Source organism: Chrysemys picta, chromosome 1, assembly GCF_011386835.1.
Source record: "Chrysemys picta bellii isolate R12L10 chromosome 1, ASM1138683v2, whole genome shotgun sequence".
Classification (NCBI taxonomy): Eukaryota; Metazoa; Chordata; order Testudines; family Emydidae; genus Chrysemys; species Chrysemys picta.
In genome coordinates, this window is record NC_088791.1 from 327,044,636 (window position 1) to 327,070,558 (window position 25,923).

The window sequence follows — 25,923 nt, forward strand, 5'->3', positions numbered from 1 at the left end:
GAGTGTATTCACACTGTGTGCGAGTGCCAGAATGGGGATAGCATTGGACCAGTGTTGTAGTGTTTTCAAATGGAAAAGACCTGTTTGGGCTTATCAGATTACTCAGCTATAGTGGTGCTGAAGTAAGTGAGGTTGGTTTAGTCCATGGTGTCTGTAGATGTTGATTCTTCTAGATCAGCTCAGAATTTTAGATTACAACTTCTGTGTGATGTTGATATAGCTGACTATATTTTTGCACAGAGCCCGGTACAATGAGATTCTCGACAGGGGTAATTTTTGGGTATTACTGCAGTAATAAGATCTTGGTTGGTTCCACTAGTAAAACTGAGCACATTCTCTGGATCTTGTGTTTGGCTTGGAATTGGAAGTTGGACAGATGGATATTACGGATTTGTTGAGTGACCATTGTCCTTTTGGTTTGAAGTTAGTATGAACCTATCCTTCAGGGACCTGTTTTTGAAGGTCTTCCCCAAGTCTGATGGAACAAGTGAACTTCCAGGGCAGCTTTGATAGAGAATATTGATTAGCCAACTGATTGCTCTATCAGTGCTTTGGTGGGACTTGATAATGTTTATTGTTCCACTATTGATCAGGTGGCTCCGAATGCCCCCTTGGAGAAGGAAGGCAACACAGGTCACCATGGTTTACAAGTGGTGTCTTGTGTAGAATATTCATATTGCTTTGTGGATGAAATTGCTATCTGGTGAAGGCCAGCAGAGAGATACTGGCTCTACTGTTGGTGGAATTTGCCAGTACTGTGTTTTTCTATGCAGGAGTTGTGTACCTTCTGCTCAAGAAACCAAGTCTTGACTTGGGGCATGGATGAATGCTAGCCGGCTGCCACTTGATCTGGGTAAGACAGAGATAATATACATGACTTGTGGGAAGTAGTCTAAAGAGTTTGTAAAGAATAATTTGGCACCTTTCACTGAAGGATTGTAACTAGCATTTGCAATACAGGTGCATATTTAAATATATTACTAGGTCCTGGACTTCTGGATCCTCAGGGAGTGATTGTGGCCAAGGTTACTTTTTCCTTCTATGCCTGGCAGGAAGTGTGTGACCTTTTCTCTTTGATATGGACCTTGCCAATTATCCTTTCATCGAATCATAGAAGATTAGGATTGGAAGAGACCTCAGAGGTCATCTAGTCCAATCCCCTACTCAAAGCAGTACCAACACCAACTAAATCATCCCAGCCAGGGCTTTGTCAAGCCGGGCCTTAAAAACCTCTAAGGATGGAGATTCCACCACCTCCCTAGGTAACCCATTCCAGTGCTTCACCACCCTCCTAGTAAAATAGTGTTTCCTAATATCCAACCTAGACCTCCCCCACTGCAACTTGAGACCATTACTCCTTGTTCTGTCATCTGCCACCCCTGAGAACAGCTGAGCTCCATCCTCTTTGGAACCTCTCTTCAGGTAGTTAAAGGCTGCTATCAAATCCCCCTCACTCTTCTCTTCTGCAGACTAAACAAGCCCAGTTCCCTCAGCCTCTTCTCGTAAGTCATGTTTCCTCCCCCCCCCCCAATCATTTTCGTTGCCCTCCGCTTGACTCTCTCCAATTTGTCCATATCCTTTCTGCAGTGGACGCAATACTCCAGATGTGGCCTCACTAGTGCTGAATAGAGGGGAATAAATCACTTCCCTCAATCTTCTGGCAATGCTCCTACTAATGCAGCCCAATATGCGTTAGCTTTCTTGGCAACAAGATTCATTTCCAGCTTCTCATCCACTGTAATCCCGGGGTCCTTTTCTGCAGAACTGTTGCTTAGCCAGTCAGTCTCGAGCCTCTAGCAGTGCATGGGATTCTTCCGTCCTAAGTGCAGGACTCTGCACTTGGCCTTGTTGAACCTCATCAGATTTCTTTTGGCCCAATCCTCCAATTTGTCTAGGTCGCTATGGACCCTATCCCTACCCTCCAGTGTATCTACCTCTCCCCCCAGCTTAGTGTCATCTGCGAACTTGCTGAGGGTGCAATCCATCTCATCATCCAGATCATTAAGAAAGATGCTGAACAAAACCGGCCCCAGGACTAACCCCTGAGGCACTCCGCTTAATACTGGCTGCCAACTAGACATCGAGTTGTTGATCACTACCCGTTGAGCCCAACAATCTAGCCAGCTTTCTATCTACCTTATAGTCCATTAATCCAATTCATACTTCTTTAGCTTGCTGGCAAGAATACTGTGGGAGACCGTATCAAAAGCTTTGCTAAAGTCAAGCTATATCATGTCCACTGCCTTCCCCATATCCACAGAGCCAGTTATCGCATCATAGAAGGCAATCAGGTTGGTCAGGCATGACTTGCCCTTCGTGAATCCAAGTTGATTATTCCTGATCACCTTCCTCTCTGCCAAGTGCTTCAAAATGGTTTCCTTGAGGGCCTGCTTCATGATTTTTCCAGGGACTGAGGTGAGGCTGACCGGTCTGTAGTTCCCTGGGTTCTCCTTCTTCTTTCCTTTTTTAAATATGGGCACTATATTTACTTTTTTCCAGTTGTCCAGGACCTCCCCGATCACCATGAGGTTTCAAAGATAATGGCCAGTGACTCTGCAGTCACATCACCCAATTCCCTCAGCACCCTTGGATGCATTAGAGCTGGACCCATGGACTTGTGCATGTTCAGCTTTTCTAAATAGTCCTTAACCCAGGGGTGGGCAAACTTTTTGGCCCAAGGGCCACATCTGGGTATGGAAATTCTATGGTGGGCCATGAATGCTCACGGTTCCTGGCCAGTGGGAGCTGCGGGGGTGGCGCTTGGGGCAGGGGCATCGTGCAGAGCCCTCTGGCTGCTGCTGTGCATAGGAGCTGGAGTGGGGACATGCCGCTGCTTCTGGGAGCCATGCAGAGCCCCAGCACATGCGGAGCAGGGCAAGCCCCAGACCCTGCTCCCTATCAGGAGCTCAAGGGCCGGATTAAAACATCTGAAGGGTCGGATGCGGCCCCCAGGCCGTAGTTTGCCCACCCCTACCTTAACCTGTTCTTTCACCACTGAGGGCTGCTCACCTCCTCCCCATACCGTGCTGCCCAGTGCAGCAGTGTGGGAGCTGACCTTGTTTGTGAAGCCCGAGGCAAAAAAAGAATTGAGTACTTCAGCTTTTTCCACATCATCTGTCACTAGGTTGCCTCCCCTTTCATTAAGGGTCCCACACGTTCCTGACCTTTTTCTTGTTGCTAACATACTGTAAAAACCCTTTTTGTTACCCTTCACATCCCTTACTAGCTGCAACTCCTGTTGTGTTTTGGCCTTCCTGATTACACCCCTCCATGCTCGAGCAATATTTTTATACTCCTCCCTAGTCATCTGTCCAAGTTTCCACTTCTTGTAAATTTCCTTTTTGTGTTTAAGCTCAATGAAGATTTCATTGTTATGCCAAGCTGGTCGCCTGCCATGTTTGCTATTCTTTCTGCACATCGGGATGGTTTGTTCCTGCACCCTTAATAAGTCTTCTTTAAAATACAGCCAGCTCTCCTTGATTCCTTTCCCCCTCAAATTAGCCTCCCAGGGGATCCTGCCCATCAGATCCCTAATGGAGTCAAAGTCTGCTTTTCTGAAGTCCAGGGTCCATATTTCTTTCATATTTCCATCTGATTACTGTAATGTATTCTAACCTTCAGAAACTCAAGCTAATGAAGAATGTGGTGACCCATTTATTATGCAGAGCTTCACATTGGGAGCATGTTACACCAGTGCTCTGGTATCTGACTGGCTATCAGTAAGTTTCTAAGTGCAGTACAAAGCATTGTTTTTAACCTGTAGGGCCTTAACTGCAAGCTTAGGACCTGCCTGCTTGAGACACCCATCTCTCTCTCCATGTCCTCCTGCTGCATTTGAAATTGGCAAAGACATTTGAGCATTAGCTCCTTCAGTGTAAGAGAGGGTGCTGCTGACATGGCGTTCTCCATGAAGGGCCTTTGATTTTGAAATTTGCTCTCCTTTTGATCTATCAGAGCCCAGTTTATGTTGCTCAGTCCCTGTCTTCTTCCAGGCATTTAGGAGGCATTATTATGCCTTTTACAGATGAAATGCTATTTGGACATATTTGTATATTTATTATTGGAGTAGAATGAGTAGTCGGGGTATTTATTGTGGAAAATTTCAGTTATAGAAGAACTCCTAGACTGGTGGCCAGTGCTGTTGCAAGAGTCTTATTTTCAACAATTTTCAATTGTTATTACCTTTTGTATTATAATAAATCAGGGTTATGTTAGTAGCTTTTAACACCTAAATTGATGTGTGAAGACAAATCTATTAAAATAAGAACCCATTTATCTCTTTTCTAGAAGATGAGATTAATTTTGGAAAGCTCATTAGAAGACCTGCTTCGGAGGGGACAACCCTGAGAGTGGAAGACCTTGTGAAGCAATATTTCCAGACAGCAGAGAAGGTAACTTTATTGTTGTGTCTTTATGTCCTTGGTGCATTTATGAAATCACACATTTGATTGCTGTGGTGGTAGAGTTTTTTTCCTATGGAGGTTTGACAGGGCTCTGTCCTTAGTGCCCCTTCTTGTCTCTCTCTACATCTTATCTTTGGGTAATCTCATCTGCAAACACAAATTCAGTTACCCTCTCTGTACTGACAACTCTCTTGTCTCTTTCTGTCCAAACTGAAATGTCTGCATCTCTCTGACATCTCCTCCTCATGGATATCTGGCTCAACGTGGCTTAAACTGAGCTCCTAAACTCTCCCTCCCGCCCTCAACTTCCTTTCTTGATCACTGTGGACAGTGCCAGCATCCTGCGTGTCCTCAGGCCCATAACCTGGGTGTCCTGTTTGACTTGGCTCTCACTCTCTATGTGCTCACATACAGGCTTAGCATCTCTTAAGATAAGCTTTCTAATCCATCCACACATCTAAAATTCTTGTCCAGGCTCTCATCATCAATAGCTTTCTCTTTGGTCTTGACAAATGCAGTCTTTCTCATTCAGAATGATGCTACTGAGATCATTTTCCAAGCCTGTTGCTTTGACCATGTCACCCCTCTTTTTGCATCCCTCCACTGGCTCCCCCCTTCTCTGGTGCATCAAGCATAAGCTGCTTGTCTTAATTTTCAAGGCCCTTCATGGTCTATCCCCATCCTGCCTATCATCTCTTATTGGCTACTGAGATGTTAATTCTCTTGCTTCAGATCAGCCCGTGGCACCAACCTCCATCTCCCACTTCATGCTTTCTCTCACGCTGCCTCTCACGCTTGGGAGGAGCTCCCAATAAATATCCACAAAACTAACGACTTCTCCTCCTTCAAAAACCTCTTCAAAATTCTCCTTTCCCAGGATGCCAACAAAAAACTTAACAGTTAGTCCCTGTGCTGAGCCTATCATGCTGACCAGTATTGGCTCATTGTTTCTTTGTATTCTGTCTATATCCATTTCTTGTCTTATACTTAGATTGTAAGCTCTTTGGGGCAGGGACTGTCTTTTTTTGTTAGTTGGTTTGTATGTCCCTAATATATTCATATTTCTGCCTGCCTGCCTGAAATGAGTATAAATAGTAGGGCTGTCATGTGGCTTAACAAAATTAATTGCATGATTAAACAATAATAAAATACCATCTATTTAAATATTTTTGGATGTTTTCTACATTTTCAAATATATTGATTTCAATTACAACACAGAATACAAAGTCTACACTGCTCACTTTATATTTAGTTTTGTTTACAAGTATTTGCACTGTAAAAAAAACAAAATAATATTTTTCAATTCACCTAATACAAGTACTACTTGAAAGTTGCACTTACAAATGTAGAATTATGTAAAACAAAAAAAAACCCCTGCATTCAAACATAAAACTGTAAAATTTTAGAGCTTACAACTCCACTCAGTCCTACTTCTTGTTCAACCAATCGCTCAGACAAACAAGTTTGTTTACATTTGCAGGAGATAATGCTGCCTGCTTCTTGTTTACAATGTCACCTGAAAGTGAGAATAGGCATTCGCATAGCATTGTTGTAGCCGGCGTCGCAAGAATCTTATGTGCGAGATGTGCTAAAGATTCATATGTCCCTTCATGCTTCAACCACCATTCCAGGAGACGTGTCCATGCTGATGACGGGTTCAGCTCGATAACAATCCAAAGCAGTGCGGATCGACGCTTGTTCATTTTCTTTATCTGAGTCAGATGCCACAAGCAGATGGTTGATTTTCTTTTTTGTTGTTTCTGTAGTTTCCGCATCAGAGAGTGTTGCTCTTTTAAGACTTCTAAAAGCATGCTCCACACCTCATAGCTCTCAGATTTTGGATGGCACTTCAGATTCTTAGACCTTGGGGTTAGTGCTGTAGCTCTCTTTAGAAATCTCACATTGGTACCTTCTTTGCGTTTTGTGAAATCTGCAGTGAAAGTGTTCAAAAAATGAACATGTGCTGGGTCATCTTCCGAGACTGCTATAACATGAAATATATGGCAGAATGTGGATAAAACAGAGCAGGGGACATACAGTTCTCCCCCAAGAAGTTCAGTCACATATTTAATTAACGCATTATGTTTTTTTAACAAGCGTCATCAGCATGGAAGCATGTCCTCTGGAATGGTGGCCGAAGGGGCATATGAATGTTTAGCATATCTGGCACATAAATACCTTGCAATGCCATCTACAAAAGTGCCATGCAAATGCCTGTTCTCACTTTCTGGTGACGTAAATAAGAAGAGGACAGCATTATCTCCTGTAAATGTAAACAAACTTGTTTGACTTAGCAATTGTCTAAACAAGAAGTAGGACTGAGTGGACTTGTAGTCTCTGAAGTTTTACATTGTTTTGTTTGAGTGCAGTTATGTAACAAGAAAAAAATCTACATTTGTAAGTTGCACTTTCAGAGATTGCACTATAGTGAGGTGAATTGAAAAAATATTTCTTATCTTTTTTACAGTGCAAATATTTGTAATAAAAAATATACACTTTGATTTCCATTACAACACAGAATATATATGAAAATGTAGAAAAAAATCCAAAATATTTAATAAATTTCAATTGGTATTCTGTTGTTTAACACGATTAATTTTTTTTAATTGCAATTAATTTTTTTGAGTTAATCGCGTGTGTTAACTGCGATGAATCGACAGCCCTAATAATATCCATTTCGTATTGAACATTTTTTGAACTAACTAAATGTTGATAATGTACTCTAAATTAAGCACAATCAAGCTAATCACTACCAGATTTTGAGGAAAAATAACATGGTTAATAAAGCAGCTTTTATTCCCCCTCGCTCAAGTCTAAACTATAAGTTGCATTAGGTCAAACTCTTACTAAGATGCTAATGATTTACATTTTCTTTTTCCAGAGGACATTCATGTGTATAAAACTTAGGAAAATAGTTTCACTAATGTGAATAAGAGTTAGAGTTGGCAGGATTAGGCCCATATGTCCTGATTCTATGAAATGCTGAGGAGTTTGAAGGACTTGGGTCTTTAGAGACTCCCAGTGGTGTTAATTCAAGTAGCCACAGGGTACTCTCACAGAACTTTATGAGATGAAAGGGAAAGAAAAAAAGATGCAGTTTTCTGCATTTATCACAGTGTTGGAAGTTTTTTAATGTCCTGTTATAACAGCTTGCTATTGCATTAGTTTTCTTTAATTACAGTAATAGCTTTTCCATTTTGTGACAGAATTCCTGTTAATACGTTTATATAAGAATTTACTGACTGTCAAAAATACTTCCTTAAAAAAAAGACAGTTTTAAGTGTAATGCTGATGCATTTGCTTCATGGGGACTAAAGCTAACAGTTCATTTTAATAGCTATATAGGATTTTTTTTTTCCCAAGTGTATTTAATTTAACTGTTTCTCAGTAGAAAAGGCTCCGCTGCTTCTGACATTCTTTTATAAAATAGCACCTTAAGAGACAGCTGGAAGATTTGAAAATAAATTAAGCATACATAATGTTCCTGAGTAAGAGTGTTAGTGCTGCATTATCACAGACTAAAGAGAGCACGCTACTCAAATGTCAGTATCCTGGCTTGGTTGAACAACAGCTTCCGGTTAATGGAAATATATTGCCAGGAACCAATCCATCCCATTAATATTAATGGGATTCGGATATTAACCGCAGGTATGCCACTTAGTAGCAACGTTTTTAGAGGAGAGGTCCATCCTATAGTGAACTTTCAGGCTTTGAGCATGTGCAGCTAAATGCTTCTGCTGTGTGCCATGGCTTCCAAAGACATGGACCTATCTCTCATCAGTAAAGTTTGTGTGCTGGAGGCCCTACCCAAGCCCTGTGCTAAGCAAGTAAGAGTGGCTGAAAGGGTTTGATGTCTCCAAAGTCCATTGATTCTTGCATTCAGAACAGCCATAACATTTTACAGGGGAACAACACATACCGAGGCTGCAAGTGTCAATGCGATGGAAAGGAGGCAGATGATGGTGAAGCCCGGGTTTCAGCATAAGCTTGGACAAGATGCTCGACTCTCCAGGCTTATGCTGAAACAGAAAGTGAGTCAGCTGGTGGCAGAGAAGGAGTTCAACCCTTCAGACGACTCAGTTGGTGGAAAGCCCAGCACAGCATGGTTTAGTGTAAGGAGCATGGCGGGAAACAAGATGATTACCTTCTGGCAGCTACTGAATGGTGGACAGACACCTTACCCAGCATTCTCGAGTAGTTTCGGACACATGGCATCTTTAATGCTGACGAGTCTGGTCTCTTTTACCAGGGCATTCCCGACAGAGACCTTGGCCTTCTGAAAGAAGGGTTTGCAGGAGGGGAAATATGCTGTAGATCATATCATATTGCTGTGTTATACAAACATGGATGGGACAGAGAAATGGCCTCTAATGGTGATCAGAAAGAGCGAGTGCCTCCATGGTTTCTCTAAGGACCGCTCAGAGCTGCCTGTGATCTACAGGAACTCAGCCAATGCATGGATGGATGACAAGTTTGCTCTTTGAAGAGTGGCTTAAGAACTGGAACAGGGAGCTGTGGCTACAAGATCAACACATGCCTCTTAAATTTAAATTAATGGAGATATCCTATCTCCTAGAACTGGAAGGGACCTTGAAAGGTCAAAGAGTCCAGCCCCCTGCCTTCACTAGCAGGACCAAGTACTGATTTTGCCCCAGATCCCTAAGTGGCCCCCACAAGGATTGAACTCCTAACCTTGGGTTTAGCAGGCCAATGCTCAAACCACTGAGGTATCCCTCCCCCCTGATTGACATTGCCCAGCCCATTGAGTTAATGTCGAGCTATTGCACTTTGTTAAAATTCTTGCTCCAATGCAGCCTCAATCATGCAGCCAATGGACTGTGCACGCCATTGCTTCTCTAATGTTGACCCAAACCTACGAGTGGTGGATGTTGTCAAACTGATGAATGCACTTCATCTTGCTAAGGAGTCCTGGGCTGCTGTTCTCCCATAGACTGTTCTAAAGTGTTTCAGAAAGGGAGTTTGCAATAACAGAAAATGATGGCTTGTGTACATCGATGTGCTGGTCAATGTTTCTCTTCCTGAAAATTCTAACAGCAGAGGAGTTTGAGGCCATTGTTGAGTTTGACAGTTGTTTAGAGATGGAAGGTGAGCTTTCTGGTGCTGAACTTCTGGAAGCTGTAGTGGTTGTAAAGTGTCAACAGGCCGATAAGGCACAAGAGAATAGTGAGTCATATGATGAATCTGAAGAGCCTTCCCTCACAGAGCAGCTAGATGTAATGGATGTTTTTCAGAGGCTATGCCAGAGTTGTGGCTTTGAGAACCGTTATGAGGCTGCACGCAACATGGAGAAGGATTTACGGGTGGAGATAGCAAACTAGGATGGGACAACTTTTGTTCTTAAAACCTTTTTTGGTAAAAATCTTGTGCTACTTTAATTTGTGACCGAGCACTCACTGTAGGAACAGTACTGTTCAGCAACAGTACTGTTCAGAGACATTATAATAAGTGTTTCATACAATTTCGTTGTTTTTAAATAAAATGCTTTTTCTTTATAATTGTGACACTTAGCAAGTGGAGATTTCGTAAGTTTTCTGTATGTGGTGTTGGTACACTACACAGAGTTCTCCTTTACTGAGTATCAATGTTTGGTTTTCTTTTTTTAGTACTGAAAGTTAATAAATGGTTTCACAATTACTGTTCTGTACAATGTATTACTGTTCCTTGCTTGTTTTTCTGTGTGTACCTCCTGAAAACAGTGCCTTCCGCATATTGGCAACTTCTGGATAATAACTTTTTTCTGGGAGCCAAGAGGTTGCTGTGAAGTGAAATCTACTGTACCTATAATATACAAAATAAATCAGTTTCTTTCTGATTTCCCAGCACCTAGTCCAATGTTTCAGTGATTAAATTTTCTCTTTTCATGTTATACAGACACAAGAGTGCTGCTAAAATATTATTTTGGTAACAGACACTACTTCACACATACGATGTACAAAAACAAATGTAAATTTAGTTCACTTCATTTTAGTCCTGAAAGAAATCCAGTAAGATTAGCATTATCACTTCCTCCATTTAAATGATTCATTTGTGAGATGTATTTTACTCTTTTCTTCCATCACTAATCAGGGCCGGTTCCAGCTTTTTTGCCGCCCCAAGCAGCGAAGGGAGGGAAAAAAAAAAAAAAATGAAGCAGGATCGGTGGCAATTCGGCGGCCGGCCCTTCCTTCTGAGAGGGACCGAGGGACCTGCCAGTGAATTGCCGCCAAAGGCCTGGACATGCCGTCCCTTTCCATTGGCCGCCCCAAGCACCTGCTTCCTGCGCTGGTGCCTGGAGTCGTCCCTGTCACTAATCATAATGCTTTTTAGCTTAATTGATCCTTAATTTGTTTTACATAACACATGAATCCTTTAATGCTAAAGGTTCTTGACTAGAAAGAATCACCTGTTAGCTTTTCCTGATGTTATCCAATTCTTTGACTAATCGCTTAAAATATTTGTGTATTTCTCTTTTCTGAAGAATAATATGACTAATACTCTGTTTGGGATAAATATTGCTGTTTGAGGGAAGTTTTTTGTTTGTTTGTTTTAACCTTCTCCCCCCTCCCTCCCTTTCTGTCTCCTAAAGAAAGTACAGCTTTCACTCTTGACTGAAAGAGGAATGGGTGAAGCAGTGCAGGAATTTGTTGACAAAGAAGAGAAAGATGCTATAGAAGAGTTGGTGAAATTTCAATTAGAAAAAACTCAAAGGTTTCTTAAGGAACGTCACACCGATGCAGAGGAGGCAAAAATAGATGAGGAGGTTAGTACTGAATTACGCTCAGTCCTTCTGGTTAGGAGCAGCCTAGTTTGTAGCTCAAGATTGTCGTTTATTGACAGCTTTGTGAGTATTTTGAAGCTTGCACAACACCTGCCTCTAGCCAGTCCCGTCAGTGCTTCACATTCATGAACACACACAAAAATTAAATATATAGCTTAAAAGCTGCTTAATCTTTTTAAAATTGTATCTTGTAGTTTGATATGTTGCTTCCTACTCCATCTTAGTAGAATATTTTAATTGTTCCTAATAGGATCTTATGTGTACACAATCTGTCAGTTTTTAAGGATATGTGGCCTACAACTTAAGCTCTGCACAAACTCTGACTGAGATAACAAACATATTGGCAAGTATTGGTAGATGCAAATGTTTAGTTTGCCTTTAAGACTTGGGACCAAATTGACCACTGTTGTTTATCAATAGTCTTTGGATTGCACTTGCTTATGCCATTGGTTAAAACAGTAGCAGCTTGATGCCTAATTTGAATTTAAACTTTTTACTGTAAGCAGAGCAGTGGGTCTAGACTTATATTTTGTGATGCCAGTTTTCTCTTTCCATTTCTTCCTTTCTCTCTTTCACCTCCTACTTATCTTCACTTTTATTTTTCTTCTTTATTCCTGACCTCTACCCATGCTTTCTCTGGGGTCTACTGTATTTCTTCATATCCCACTACCTCTCGTTGCTCTATTGCCCATTCTCGGTCACTTTTACACTTTGCACCTGTTGACAGTTGAACTTACAGACTTACTTCTTACAGTTGAGTTCACAATTCAAATATGTAAAAGTTCATAAGATGTTACAATAAGATATAAGAATAAATGTTGATAGGAAAAGGTAGGAAAGGAAGACAGAATAACTGAAGTAGCCTTAACAAAAAGGCTAAGTTGATATAATTTAAAGACTGTTCAAATTATGCTTGCTAACAACAGGAGATGTGGAGCCAGAAGTTAATGAGCCAAAACTGGTATGCCACATATTAGCCCTAATTAGTAGATAAAATAACAGAGGGATGGGCAATTCTACCCGTTTTGAATCCTTAAACGAAAGATTTTGTGGGGAACAAAAAAAGAAAAACAGGAGGGAAAAACAAACAGAAGCTACTGCAACTGAGTTTCACCAGCATGGCTGCTACCCCCTCTGTTTTCTGGGACCCCACGCTTTCGTTATCATGGTCCTGAAAGGTGTCCTGACCAAAACAGGACAAAGAAAGAGGGACTCAGATGACATCACCACCACTACCAGCTCCAGCTGAAAGCCAGACACCATGTGGGATAACAATTATCATCTTTAACATTCTAAAAGACTGTCAAACAATGGGGCTTTTTTCTTTCTAAAAAACAGTCTACAGCTAAAGGGGAAATAGAACAAGAGATGCTATTAAAATGGAAGCCTTATTTAATACTTTAAATTTCAGTTGCTTTAACTGCTTTCCCTTCTTTTGTGTCTTTAATAAAAAGGTAAAAGGATTTTTAATAGTGTGATTTCCATGGTGCTAAACAAGCTGAGGTCTCTGTATATTAAGCCTTGTTTAACATTGTTTAATGTTAGATAGTGACTATGTTATGTTAATGCCTTTTGCCGGTATATTCCATCTAAAGTAATGCATCTCCTTTCCTTTCTACCCCATATCAAGCACATTTTCAGCCAGTGCTGAGCTTTACTGCATTGGCTCACATCCCATGAAATGTGAGATTCATGGGCTGCAGTGTTGGCCTCCCTTCCTCCTATGGCCTTTGAACATGTTGTTGGGCATCCTTTGTTCTCATGCTAGTTCAGATCTAATATGAGAATAGCACCAGCCCCATGATTTTTCTGCAGATGCACATTGCTGGTTTGCTCTAATATCTAATGGTGCCAGTAAGCAGTAGTGGTGCTGCAGACCTACTTCGAGCCCTGAATCTCTGGTGGTGATTTCTTTTTACTAGGAGTGGACGAGATCAAACTATTCTACGTTACTTAATGCTTTTTTACTTTGCTTCTAAAAAAGAGGTGTCTCTATATCTCTTGTGTATTCTGGACTCATCCTGTTACAAACATATCTCAAATGTATTGTTTGTACCTGCTAATGTAATTGTTGCTCTTTACAGTCAGCAAAGCCTTCCTGGCAAAGTGTTGAATAGTGATGCCATTCTATTTCTGTTCAAAACAAATCCAGTAAAAGAACAGACATTGGGTTGATTTCTCTAAAAATCTAAGTTCACCTCACCTCTAAGCTATTAAAACAGGAACACTTTTCTTGGAATTTGTGTGTCTTCAGCTATTGTACAGTCCAGACTATTAATTTGGTCTTATATTTTATATTACTGTGATCTAGGTGCGAAAATTTAGGGAGACCAGAAAAGAGAATATTGAAGAGGAAGAGGAAGAAGTTCGTGAGGTAATTCCCCTAAAACACAAATGTAGGGTGTAAAATGTGTCGGTATTGATGTTGCTTAAGTGGAGCACTGTCGTCTTCTATTAGTGTATAATAGAATAAATAATAGGTACGTTCGGTACCACCCAGGCCTAATTGTTCAAGAAGGATGAGAGAATTCTATGGCAAGTTGTATTGATTTCTGTGAAAGAGAAAGATTCCACAAGGTCTTGTGTTGGATGCAGAATTAAAAATCACCTGAAAATATCCTTGGGTGTGATATGCCCTCGAAGTCACAGCATGCTTCTGGTTTAAAACTTGAACAAAAACCATTCTGAATCTGGATGTCCAGTTTACAGTTCTCTTTAGATTACAAATTTTGTTGTTTTTCTCTACATTATAAAGTCACTACAATTTATTTTAAAAAGGTAAAAATCCCAGATTATATCACTATTCATCTGGGGGAAAAACAAACAGTTCCCTTGTAGAAGACACAAGAATATGTCAGTAAATTGCATAATAACTAAGCAACTATCAATAATTATGCAAATTGTAAAGACATTCAAACATAAATATCCACTTTGCTATGTATAATTTGCTTATGTGGACTTTCTTCCTGGTACATAATTGTGGGATATAATCCCATGCATAAAACCTATATTAAGACTGCTCATAAGTGAAGTCCCAGAATCTATTAAATCAGTGGTTCTCGAACTTTTGGACTGGTGACCCCTTTCACATCGCACTCAGAAGCTTGCTACCTCCTCCCCCTCATAAATTAAAAACACTTTAACATCATCATAAATGCTGGAGGCAACGTGGTGTTTGGGGTGGAGGTTGACAGCTCCGACCCCCCCGGAATAACCTTGCGACCCCCTGAGGGGTCCCGACCTCCAGTTTGAGAACCCCTATATTAAATTGACCTTTATGTAAGTGGTTTTGCAATTACTAGGGATTTTTTGTTTGACAAAAGGGTATTTTCTGTTCTGTCTTTTGGCTGCACTTTAGTGCTGTATACCTAGGGAGACATATTGAAGCACAGAATGTACAGTATTCAAAAGTCCAGAGTGAAGTATTTAATAGTCCATTTATGCAGGGTATATCTATGAGACACAGAGCACAAAAGGAATGGCTTAACTGGAGCCACTGCCCAGTCATCCATATGTCTGGTATCATTTGGGAGACAGCTCCACCAAAAAAACCAACCTCAGATCCATACGATTTAGACAAGCAATTGCAAATTTCCAACCCAAAGTTAGCAGTGCCTGAGGAGTCCCAGAAGCAGTGAATTAATGTCCCTGTTGATGAATTACATGTCAGGCAGACGTCCAAATCTAATGTTCACAGTGTTGGTAGCCTGGTTGGTCCCAGAATATTAATAATTTAAAAAAAGAACAGGTAGATTTCCTTATTTTTTTTTTTTTTTTCTTTCAGTGTGTGAGAGCATGTGATGGGTTTAGGTTGGGTTTTTCTGAGGTGGTCCATTTTGGAGTATGGGAGGTGAAGGGGAGAGTTCCTCAATTTTTCTTCAGTCCTTCTGCAGAGATGTTCAGAATCTAATGTCCATTTATCTATAAGGAAAATAATGTCTACTTGAGCAATGTATATTCAGGTTCACCACCATAGAATTAGATGCAATTGGCAACCTCTGGGCTTGTCTGGGCTCTCAGCACTTGGTTTGCAGCAAGCTGGGGTGTAAATCTCCACACTAGGCTGTCGTGCACTAAAAGTTCTCTAGTGTGTGCTTTGATCTATCCTGCTTTGAAACAGTAATGAAGGGCACTAAAAGTTCCCCAGTGCAAGGCAGTAGGGTCCACACAGATACTTAGTGTGGCAGGGTAGTGTGGGGTAGATTTACACCCCAGCGTGCCATGAACTAAAGCTTGTGTAGACAAGTCCTTTCAATGAGCAGTGCTGAACTCTAGTTGTAAAGGTGTGTTACAGTTAGTGAGGTGAAAACTACAAATACTACCTAGTCAGGATGCCCTTTTACCTCCATATGGTTCAAATTTATAGTGTAGATGGGAAGTTAGCTATGTCCTTACACCCTGGATCAAATTTTTAAAACTGCCTAAATGACTTAGGTGCCTAAGTCCCATTGAAAGTCAGTAAGGGACTTAAAGTCCCTTAATTATAACCACAACAACAGCACCTATGTCTTCTGTATGTTTAAACTATGATTTAAGTTCATGTCTAAACTACAAATGGGAATATGGACCAGGGGATCACTGTGCAGATAGGATCTAGTGGAAATCTAGAAATGCCAAATTCACTTCCAGCCTGGTTCTTCTCATTTAATGACTTCAGTGGATTTACGTTGGTGTAAGTGAAAGGAGAATTGAACCCTTTTCTTTTTAAGAAAATGTTAACAGTCCACTCATTCATAAAGCCCATTAATCTTTATACCAGATGGCAGTTCCCTTTCTTTGTATCTTTACCTCACTTCTCCTCCAAACTGTTCTTTCTCTCATTTGTTTTTTAAATCACAGTCCTTGGATTGTAGAAACTGCTCAGTTGTTCAGATACTTTCCCCCTTTTCTTTTATTAAGCCTTAATGACCCATCTTTCAGAAGCAGTTTTTGCTAAGTTAAAGGAAGAATATGCATATTGCCTCTTGGAGAAAGCGGTTTTCTCTATTGTAGGTTGGCTGACTTGTTAGTCCATTTCACAATTTGTTATAACAGTCGTTTTTTCAGACTTCTTTGAATGGGAGTGAAGCATTTTATAAACAATATTGACTTAGTGTACAAATTGGGACTGCATCAAAATGACTAGAAAAGAGACATCTATTTTCTGGCTGACTTACATTACCATTGAAGTTGACCCTAAATCTGAGTTCTTATAAACATGTCACCACTATGGTTTCAACTATGGTGCATTTTACTGTTAAAATTAAATATTCTGTATCATTTCTTTCAGGCTATGACCAGGGCTAGAGCTCACAGATCTCATGAGGCTGCTCTTGCCTCTTGTTCTAGTGATGATGATCTTATGGATATGGGAATGTCAGAACAAAAAAACAATGATGATTCAGATGCTGGCACCTCTGTATCATTCAGCAGAGGAAGAGGTCGAGGAAGGGGTCAGGCAAGAGGTGGAAGAGGGCAAATCTCAACATCAAGAGGAGCCTCTCGAAGAGGAAGAGGTCTGTAGTTTTACATTCCTCGTATTGCAATTATTAGCGATTTTCCCCAGGGTCTGTCTATTTATTTATTTTTTAAAGGCCTTTTCTATAATGCTCACATGAAATGCCCTATTGGCTTTTTGTTTCATCAGATTCCTGATGTTGTAATCTTTTTATTGCCAGCATTTTTGGCATCAGTTGCTGCAGTAACTTGCCCCCTTACAAAGATTAAGTTGAAATATTCAGGTTTTGACAAGAGGAAAAAATACCATGCTCCTATGCTGCAGTAGTTATAGCAGTCTCCTGGGGAAGCCCTATGCACAGAGGTGTATGTCTGTTCTTTTGTATTAATATTAGGCAATACCTCTGCTGGCTAGTGTTTGTATTATGATAGCTTCCAATGTGAGCTAAATGCTGTCCATGTGTAGAAGGTAGTCTCTTCCCCAAGGGCTTGTGAAACAACTAGTCCTTCCTAAGGCTTAGAAAACTTGTCTTAATCGGGGGAATGGGGAGGACTTTTTTTTGTTTTTTAAACCAAAAATATCAAACCACCTCCTGGTCTGGTTGTAATTGATTGTGCCCTTTTAATGAGTTACACTCCTTGTTGTTAAGGCCTTAAAAAAAAAAAATTACTAAAGTATCCAGTTCTGCAGATGGATCAGCTAGCCAAGACTCCCATTGACTTTAATGGGCTCAGCATGTTTGTAGGGGGACTAGCAGATCTGACAGCGAGATCAGGGCCTCTGAATTCAAATTAAGACTGGGCACTTCAAAAATAAATTGGTTATGGAAACCACTAATGGGAAAATGTGCCCAATGTACTGTCAAGAAAGGGAATAAGTTTTTGGCCATGGGGCAGACATTATGTCAGAAGCTAAATCATGCTCCCATTTTTATCCACTTTCTAGTCTGAAGAGTATGAACTGTGATAAAGATGAGTGTTTTTTATTAAATTTCTTACTCAGCCCTCAAATATTCTTGTTGATTATTGGTATCAATCACTGCAATGTGTTGTATATGTTCTGTAGGCTCTTCCTTATAAACCATTAAAGAAGAAACAAAAATGGGCTGTAAATATTACTGAATTGGTATTCCACTGAAAAAAGCAGTGGAGCTGGGGGTAGCACCTGAGTACATGCACAGTTTCTGGGGGGAGGGGGGGTGTACTCAGGCAGCTAGCCCAAGCTGCCACCAATGCTATCCCCTCAGTACAAACCCGCCTGGACACCCTGGGTATGTATTCAGGTAGCTAGCCAGAGCTGCTACTTGTGCTATTGCCAGCCACACTGATATTTTCAGCTCTCTAGTTCATGCAGAGCAAGTGAGTGTCTGTCTTCCTGATCTGGGAAGCACTTTCTTGGCTACAGTGTAGACGTACCCTTAGTTGTGGTTCTTTTGATGCTTGTTTTTTAGAATTTCATAATTAACAGAAAAAATGCAAAGAGGGCTAAATATTGAGAGTGTGTGTGTGTGTGTGTGTGTGTATTTTATCCTTACAGGAAACACTACCCAAGAACAGTCTAATAGCAGTAGAAGTTACAAGCCTGTGTCTACTCCTACCAAGAATATGTCTATCATAGATGGTATGTTCAGAATAGTGTGTTGTTTTCATATGCCCTCTCAAATTGCTGTCACTTTGCAGAATGCCATAATGAAGTTAAGTAGTTTATGATGCAACCTTTATTTCCAGTAGATAAAATTCAACCATCACATGGAGCTTCGTTTGGCTGTTATTAAGTAGGGAGGTGAACTGTTAGTGAGGTTTAGTCCAGCTGACTTCTTTTCCTACCGCATCTCTTACCTATCATTTTAAGAAGATTAATTTATGGGGTTAATGGGTCTGCCTCTCTCTACTTTAACAGCTGATGAGTTCAGGTTGTTTCAAGAACTTCCCCCTTCAAATGCAAAATGCATCCAGAAGAGTGTCTTTGTTGAAGCCTCACAAATTGTGTGGCCCAAACTGATTGGCTAGTTCTGGATTTGTGATGAAGCCTTCTCTTAGAGAAGGGGACAAGGCTGGCGTGGGGTGAGAGGTGTTTATTCAGGTCATACTGAGTGAAACGAAAGACTTGAGAGAGAGAGAGAGAGTGAGCATAACACAAGTAATTTTGGAATCCGGAAATACAATTACCATTAGTACCAGTGAGTGCAAATAAGTAACACAGTTAAGCACTAACAGTAAGCAACAGCTTCTGCACCACAAGAATTTTTTGTAGAGCTCATGACAGATAAAGTGGTATGTTTAGAGACCTTGGGCCAGATCCTGCTCTCTGTTACATCAGTGTAAATCTGGAGTGACTCGATAAAGAAAATATTAAACTTAGATTTACCCAGTGTCATTCAGCTCATCACTGGGACACTTAGGCCAGGTCTACACTACCCCCCTAATTCGAACTAAGGTACGCAACTTCAGCTACGTGAATAATGTAGCTGAAGTTCGAAGTACCTTAGTTCGAACTTACCTTGGTCCACACTCTGCAGGCAGGCTCCCCCGTCGACTCCGCGGTACTCCTCTCGCCAAGCTGGAGTACCGCAGTCGACGGCGAGCACTTCCGGGTTCGACTTATCGTGTCCAGACTAGACGCGATAAGTCGAACCCAGAAGTTCGATTGCCAGCCGCCGAACTAGCGGGTAAGTGTAGCCAAGGCCTTAGAAATGAAGTTCTATAAAACACATTTTTCAGTTGCAGTTTTTAAAATTTTCTGTCTCGGGATCTCTGAAATTATTACACTGGGTTAGTAATCTTCAAAATCTCGTCATTAAAAAGTTTGAGTTCCTATAAAAAGACCAATTTAAAATTGCAGACTGTCTGGCTTCTTTATGCAGATGTTAGTTTTTAAAGTCATCTTTTAAAATACACTGGACCCTCACTAGAATGTGGGATTTGGGATCCATGCGTGGTACCATGTTAACGCAGGGACCCTATTATAGCAAGGGCTGCGTTAAAATGAATTGCAATTAAAGTAATTACATTTGGGATCCATGGCTGCGACCACGTTATATGCGAATTCGCACTATATAGACGCACGTTCTAGCGAGGGTCCGGTGTACATTAGTGCCTGTCCTTATAAAACTTATTGCACAACCTCTGCATTTTGGAAGTATATTGGATTTATATTGTATTTTTTTACATATATTAATAAAAACATTATTTTCAGTTTTCCCTTGTACTGCCCCTCTTGTGCTCACTCTATTATAAGTATTCAGTTGGAGTATATCATGTGGAACAGAAAAATTAATACCAGACATTCTGACCTATTATTACCTTCGTGCACATGAATGCAAATGAACCACTGTAGTCTCCAAAATTACCACTTTCAAAGTCTCTTTTAATTCAAGAATGTTTAACTCAATGATATTTGAAGATTAGCTGTGAAAAGAAGTGGCGGCTGATTCAATTAAAATATCCAAGTAACCTTTGTCTCATCTGCATCACTGCCCAAATAAAGGCTCGTTTCATTGTTTGAGCATCACTCAGAAATGAACTGCATTTTATAGGATTAGCTTTAGCACAAAGTGAACCTATTCGTTTTATTTGAAGTTACTACTGATTTCCATTTTTAATTTAAAACAGGACCACAGCACAAGTGGGGGTTTTTATTAAGTCCTTTAGAATTGGCACAGTCTTCAATATTGTATGGCATTATATTTAATAACAGCTGTGCCCCCAGTCCTGCCAGCTGATCCATAGGGCTGGGTCCTAATATCTACATGGAGTCCTAATGAAGTCAGTGGGGCTCTCCATTATCATGGGCTTGCATGAGTGCATCACACTGTAGGATCAAGGCCTATATTTTTTCTGAATCACTGTCACAACTTTGCATCTTTGAGTAATTTAATCTAAAACTAATGTTTTTAGGAAGTATTTTTTAAAAACTCCTATTTTGCAGACATATTAGACTACTTTTCATTGGCCAGGCAGTGCATGCTAAAAATCTTTTAATAAACATCTACATTTCTTGTGAAAGTTATACATGCTCTTGAGTAAAAAATATGACAGATTTTCGAAGTTGCTCATGTCAAAAATGGAAAATTTTAATTCTTCCCAGACTTGAAGTGATCTGTGCTTTTCATATTTATAAAACTATTTTAAATGTGGTTTTTCTATTGTGATTTTAATGTGGACCTTTAATTAGTGAATTAATGCTCATTGGTGCCTCACCAGAATAAGTGGTGAAAATGTAAGCTCTCTTGAAGTAACTGTCCGACAGTGATAGAAAACTCTAACTTTTAGTAACAAGACATTTTCATATCTGTCTGGTTTTTACTTTAGATAATTGGAACACCTGTAGAGGTCTGGCTCTGAGGAGGTCAAATTAAATTTTTAAATTAGAAATACAGTAGGAGAACCAGCTGATGATAAAATGTCCTGCTGGCATGTATTGCTTAAGTACAGGCCATTTTAATTCTGGTGTATCTCACTGTGGCAAATGGTTTTCAGGGAGCCACTGGAATACCAGGCCTTACTGGAGATTTAGCTTATCAACATTGCACAGAAATTGAGAAACTTGCTTTTGCCACAGAGCCAAAGCGTTGTCCAAAAACACAAATGACTTTTCTTGATGGAGCCAGTGTATTCAAATCCAGTTTAAAAGGTTGATTTGTGGCAACTTTTGAGAATTTAAAACTGTAATGGATGCACTTAAAGATAGTTGTTTCTTGATTTGAAAATGAATCTGCCTACGAGTTGGGAATCCAAGCATGCACTTTGGCTAATAAGTTTTTCATGTAGCAGTGCCGAATCCCTTCAAAACCTGACTACTGTACCAGTGAGGCACTGCTCGCAGATATCTGTAAAAGAACACAGCTGTTTTCTCTATTTGCAGTTTAAACAAGGCCAGGTTTATCATATCCAATGTAAAAGGTAGCAAGGCAAATTAACCACAGTTCAGTGAAAGTGAGTAAGAAGAAGTCATTTGTTTTATGAGGTAGTTTTTGCATTTGTTTGATAAATAGAATAATGTTTCTCTTCTTTACTGAAAAGAAACCTCATACAATAAGTACCATTAAGAAATCAACATTTTCTCGCAATTAACACATCACAGTATCAGAGATACTGCAGGTCTTGCCTATTCTAAGTACCATATTGGAAGACACTGCAGCATCTGTTTATCTAGGCTTTTTCCGCATGAGCACCTTGTTGTCTCAGATACCACACTGGGTGGGGCAGAGAGAAACAAATGATTGTTTCAGTTTTGTTGACTTGTGCTACAAGAATTAGAATAAAACTCTTCATTACTGAAAACTTGACTTAAAATAAAGCAAAAATATATTATCCAGAAAAATTGGACTTCTCAAATTGTAATAGCAGCAAAGAGTCCTGTGGCACCTTATAGACTAACAGACGTATAGGAGCATGAGCTTTCGTGGGTGAATACCCACTTCTTCAGGTGCATGTGAAATTTGTAATGTTAATAAATTGTAATGTTAATATTAAGCTATATGAACTAAATGTTAATTTAGTTTGTATTTGTGAATGTTTTATCTAACCAGTAGGATTATACTTTCCCCAGCTAGAATAGGAAACTATGGGTTTTGTCTCCACTAACTATCTTGGGAAAAGCACAACTCTATTTTGTTTGGTATGTTGTGGGAGAAATCATAAAAAGTAAACTATAGTAAGTCTGTGTACCAGGCCTTTTTATTTATACTTTGTAGTAAAATACATTTCAATCAAAATGTGAAGGTGAGACCCTTGTGTGATATGATGTGGTCAGAAATGAAATGTGGTTATTTCAAGTGCCTTCCATATGATATGTTCTGATCTGTTTTATTTTAGCCTTTAAAGCTGTCCGACAACAGCCCTCTCGGAATTCATCTGCTAAGAATTACTCAGAGGTGAGAAGCTATTTTGCATATGTGTAAAGTTGTAATACTACTGTGTTGTGTATAGCACTCTGAGGCCATGTCTACATTACAAGCTTATGTCGTCTCAAGTTATATCGGCATACAGCCACTGCAGTTAGCACATCACTTGTGTGCATGCTTACTTGGCTCCTTGTGTCGGCGGTGCACGTACTGACCAGGAGTGCTTGTATCGATGCAGAATGCAGTGCACTATGGGTAGGTATCCCACTGTGCAACTTAGCAGTGCACTGTCTTTTAGGAAGTTTTGGCAAGGCATGATGGAGCTGAGACAAGTCACGCATGGGTAACTGGAAGTATGGAGTCAACTTCCTAGTTTGGAACGGTCTGTATCCCACAAACCCGTGCAGCCTTCCTCGTTGTCTGCCATCTCCAACAGAAGCATGGAGCCTGCGAGATCTGTGCTGTTGTCATGAGCGTTGCAAGCGGGATGCACAATCGTGCAGTATCTGCAGAGCCACAAGAAGAGCTGCAAGGAATGAGATGATTTCTTGGAGGACAGATTGCTGTGGGACATAGTGAGAACCAGTTCCATGTTCTTGGTGGCTTTCACGGAGCAGCTACAGATGGTGGTGCGCTGCTTCCGGGCAGAAGAAACAAGCACTGACTGGTGGGATCGCATCGTAATGCAGGCTTGGAATGATGAGCAGTGGCTGCAGAACTTTCAGATGTGCAAGGCCATATTCCTGGATCTGTGTGCTGAGCTCTCCTCAGCCCTTGAGCACAGGAACACCAAAATGAGAGCTGCACTGACAGTGGAGAAGCAAGTTCTGATCACACTGTGGAAACCCAGCAATGTCAGATTGCTACCAGTCAGTCAGGAATCAATTTGGAGTCAGGAAACCCACTGCTGGGGCCATATTCCTGGAAGTGTGCAGGGCCATTAATCACCCCCTGCTGTGCAGGACTATGACTCTCGGCAATGTGCAGTACATAGTGCACGGATTTGCAGCAATCTGGCTCAGGTGTTCTGTGGGTATGGAGGGGGAAACCCTGAAAGCTGCAATGGTAGCAGCTGCAGATAAAACACACAGAGTTATCGTCCGTGTATTCACTACGGAAGGTGAAACATAAGATTCTGAACTCACTCCCCTTGCACCTCTAAAGTTTTAAGCACTACATTCTCACTTCTGCTTGGGATTGCTTGTGCACAGCACCTGCCACAGTGAGCATGGCTTGCCAAGATTGGGGAAATGCTGAGTTTCATGATTCTAGTAGTATATGCAATGTCACTGAATACTGGCACCGTTTTCCATAGGCGGTAGTGATTTGAGCTGATATCTCACTCCTGAGGGTAGCACAGGGAGAGAGAGCACAGCTGTTGCAGGCATCCTGAAGCTGCCTGGGACCATATGCTGCTAGCCTGTGTACTGCAATGGTGCCTGCAGAAATTATTGCCGAGTGGTTAACCTCTGTTGCTTTACTACCATGGAGGAAGAATTAAGGCAGCCATCCCTAGAAACCTTTTGAAAGAGGACTGGAGAGTGCCTCCATGAAAGTTTCATTGAGATCTCTCTGGAGGATTCACAGGACAGCCCTGTATACATAAACTGTTTTGTGTGCCCTTCTCCCCACTCTCCCCCCAGCAAACTCTAAAGGGTTTGTTGTACCCTCTGTTGGTTGTACCATGACCTCTTCTAGCACAAGTAAATTAAGGATAAGTCACAAGATGTGTCCTGCTACTTTTGTGGTGCATCCCTGTAATTTAAAATTAAACTACACACTTACCCAACATTGCTTCCCCTGCATCAGGCTTCCCCATGTTCGACTGGCTCGAGTGTGGTGGAGTCAAAAACAGGTCTTGGTTGGCTGCAAAGCTGGATTCCCCTGGTTGCCTCTCCCCCCATACTCTTCCTCCTCCTCCCTGCTGTTCACAGCAGGGACTTATGACTCTGGCTTCTCAGATGTATCCACAGTGTTGGGAGGAGGGGAGATGCTTGGGTATGGCATGTAGCTTTTTGTAAAAGCAGATCTATTGTTAAGTATCAGAGGGGTAGCTGTGTTAGTCTGAATCTGTAAAAAGCAACAGAGGGTCCTGTGGCACCTTTAAGACTAACAGAAGTATTGGAGCATAAGCTTTCGTGGGTGAATGCCCACTTCATCAGACGTCTTGTGTCTGATGAAGTGGGCATTCACCCACGAAAGCTTATGCTCCAATACTTCTGTTAGTCTTAAAGGTGCCACAGAACCCTCTGTTGCTTTTTACTAGTCTATTGTTGGTCTCCCTGGCCTTCTGGTACACTTGCCGGAGCTCTTTGGCTTTCATGCAGTACTGCTGCTAGTCCCTGTCGTACCCCTTCTGCATCCCCCCCAAGCAATCTGCTTGTAGATGTCAATGTTTCTGCGGCTGGTTCGTAAATGTGCCTGCACAGCCTCTTCTCCCTCCCCAGCAGAACCAATGTCTCCTGTCCACTTTAGGCTGGAGTGTCTCTGTAGCATGTAGCCAGTATGGTCAGCTGGGCAGCTGCACTCAACAATGGAGAGCTGCTAGGTGTGCTCGCCACGCCAGGCAATCAGGAAAAGGAATTTCAAAAATTCATGGGGCTTCAAAGGGGAAGCAGGGCTTCTGGCCTCCATAACCCCAGGACAGCAGAGTTCACAATGATGACCAGAATGGTCGATGTAGGGCATTGTGGGACAGCTGCTGGAGGCCAGTTGGTTGACCTAAATAACCCAGTGTCTACACTCACCCTGCATTGATCTAAGTACATTGACCGTGACTCTGTGCCACTCGGGGAGGTGGTATTAAGTTGGTGTAATAGAGCACTTACATTGGTAGGAGCCAAACTTAAGCGTAGACCTATACAAAGCTACGTCGACCTGTGTAGTGTAGACCAGCCCTGATTAACTGCCCTTTTCAAAATAAAGGCAAAATATACTAATTAAGGCCAAAATTTATTTCTTTACTACACCATTTGTAGCCAATGTGTGAGATTCCCGCAAGGCCAGCAGGACAAATATTGTGGATGAACTGATTTGAGAACTTGAAAAGAAAATGGGTCAATTTGCAAGTCAATAATTTGGACAACTTGATAACAGTTGTAAGCCTAGAGAGAGTCTGAGTCCCATCTACCAGTCACCTTGCAGACTACATGATCCAAGCCAGTAAAGCACTTAAGCACAAGGTTAAAGTTAAGGATGTGAGTAGTCCCTATGAAGTTTTTTTTGTTTTATCCAGGTTAAATTGTTTGAAGTGTAGACTCCAGAAAACACTAAACAAAGAGCGAAATAACTAGTACACTGTAGCTGTCACTACATGTTTCATCCCAAAAGAGTACGTAATGTGCTACCTTCTGTAAAATATTATTGTTTTTTCCAGGACATTATAGATGATGACTCTGATGTGGAAGAAGTTTCTTTTACTGCTGCTTCCAAATTTACTCAAAGGTTGGTACAGTTATTT

General features: G+C 41.0%; 1 protein-coding gene across 19 annotated transcripts in view; it reads left to right on the forward strand.

The window, feature by feature from the left end:
• The window catches only part of MRE11 (MRE11 homolog, double strand break repair nuclease), a 52,881-nt gene that overhangs the window by 16,882 nt on the left and 10,076 nt on the right, over positions 1-25,923 (forward strand). For all 19 annotated transcript variants that reach the window (XR_010597893.1, XR_010597895.1, XR_010597894.1 and 16 more), the window contains 7 exons: positions 4,288-4,391; positions 10,990-11,163; positions 13,493-13,555; positions 16,451-16,676; positions 18,155-18,238; positions 22,435-22,493; positions 25,840-25,907. Coding sequence is in view for 15 of the 19 variants with exons in the window: in XM_065581649.1 (XP_065437721.1) it covers positions 4,288-4,391; positions 10,990-11,163; positions 13,493-13,555; positions 16,451-16,676; positions 18,155-18,238; positions 22,435-22,493; positions 25,840-25,907 (778 nt within the window). In the remaining 4 variants the exon portion in view is untranslated. The remainder of the gene's footprint in view (positions 1-4,287; positions 4,392-10,989; positions 11,164-13,492; positions 13,556-16,450; positions 16,677-18,154; positions 18,239-22,434; positions 22,494-25,839; positions 25,908-25,923) is intronic.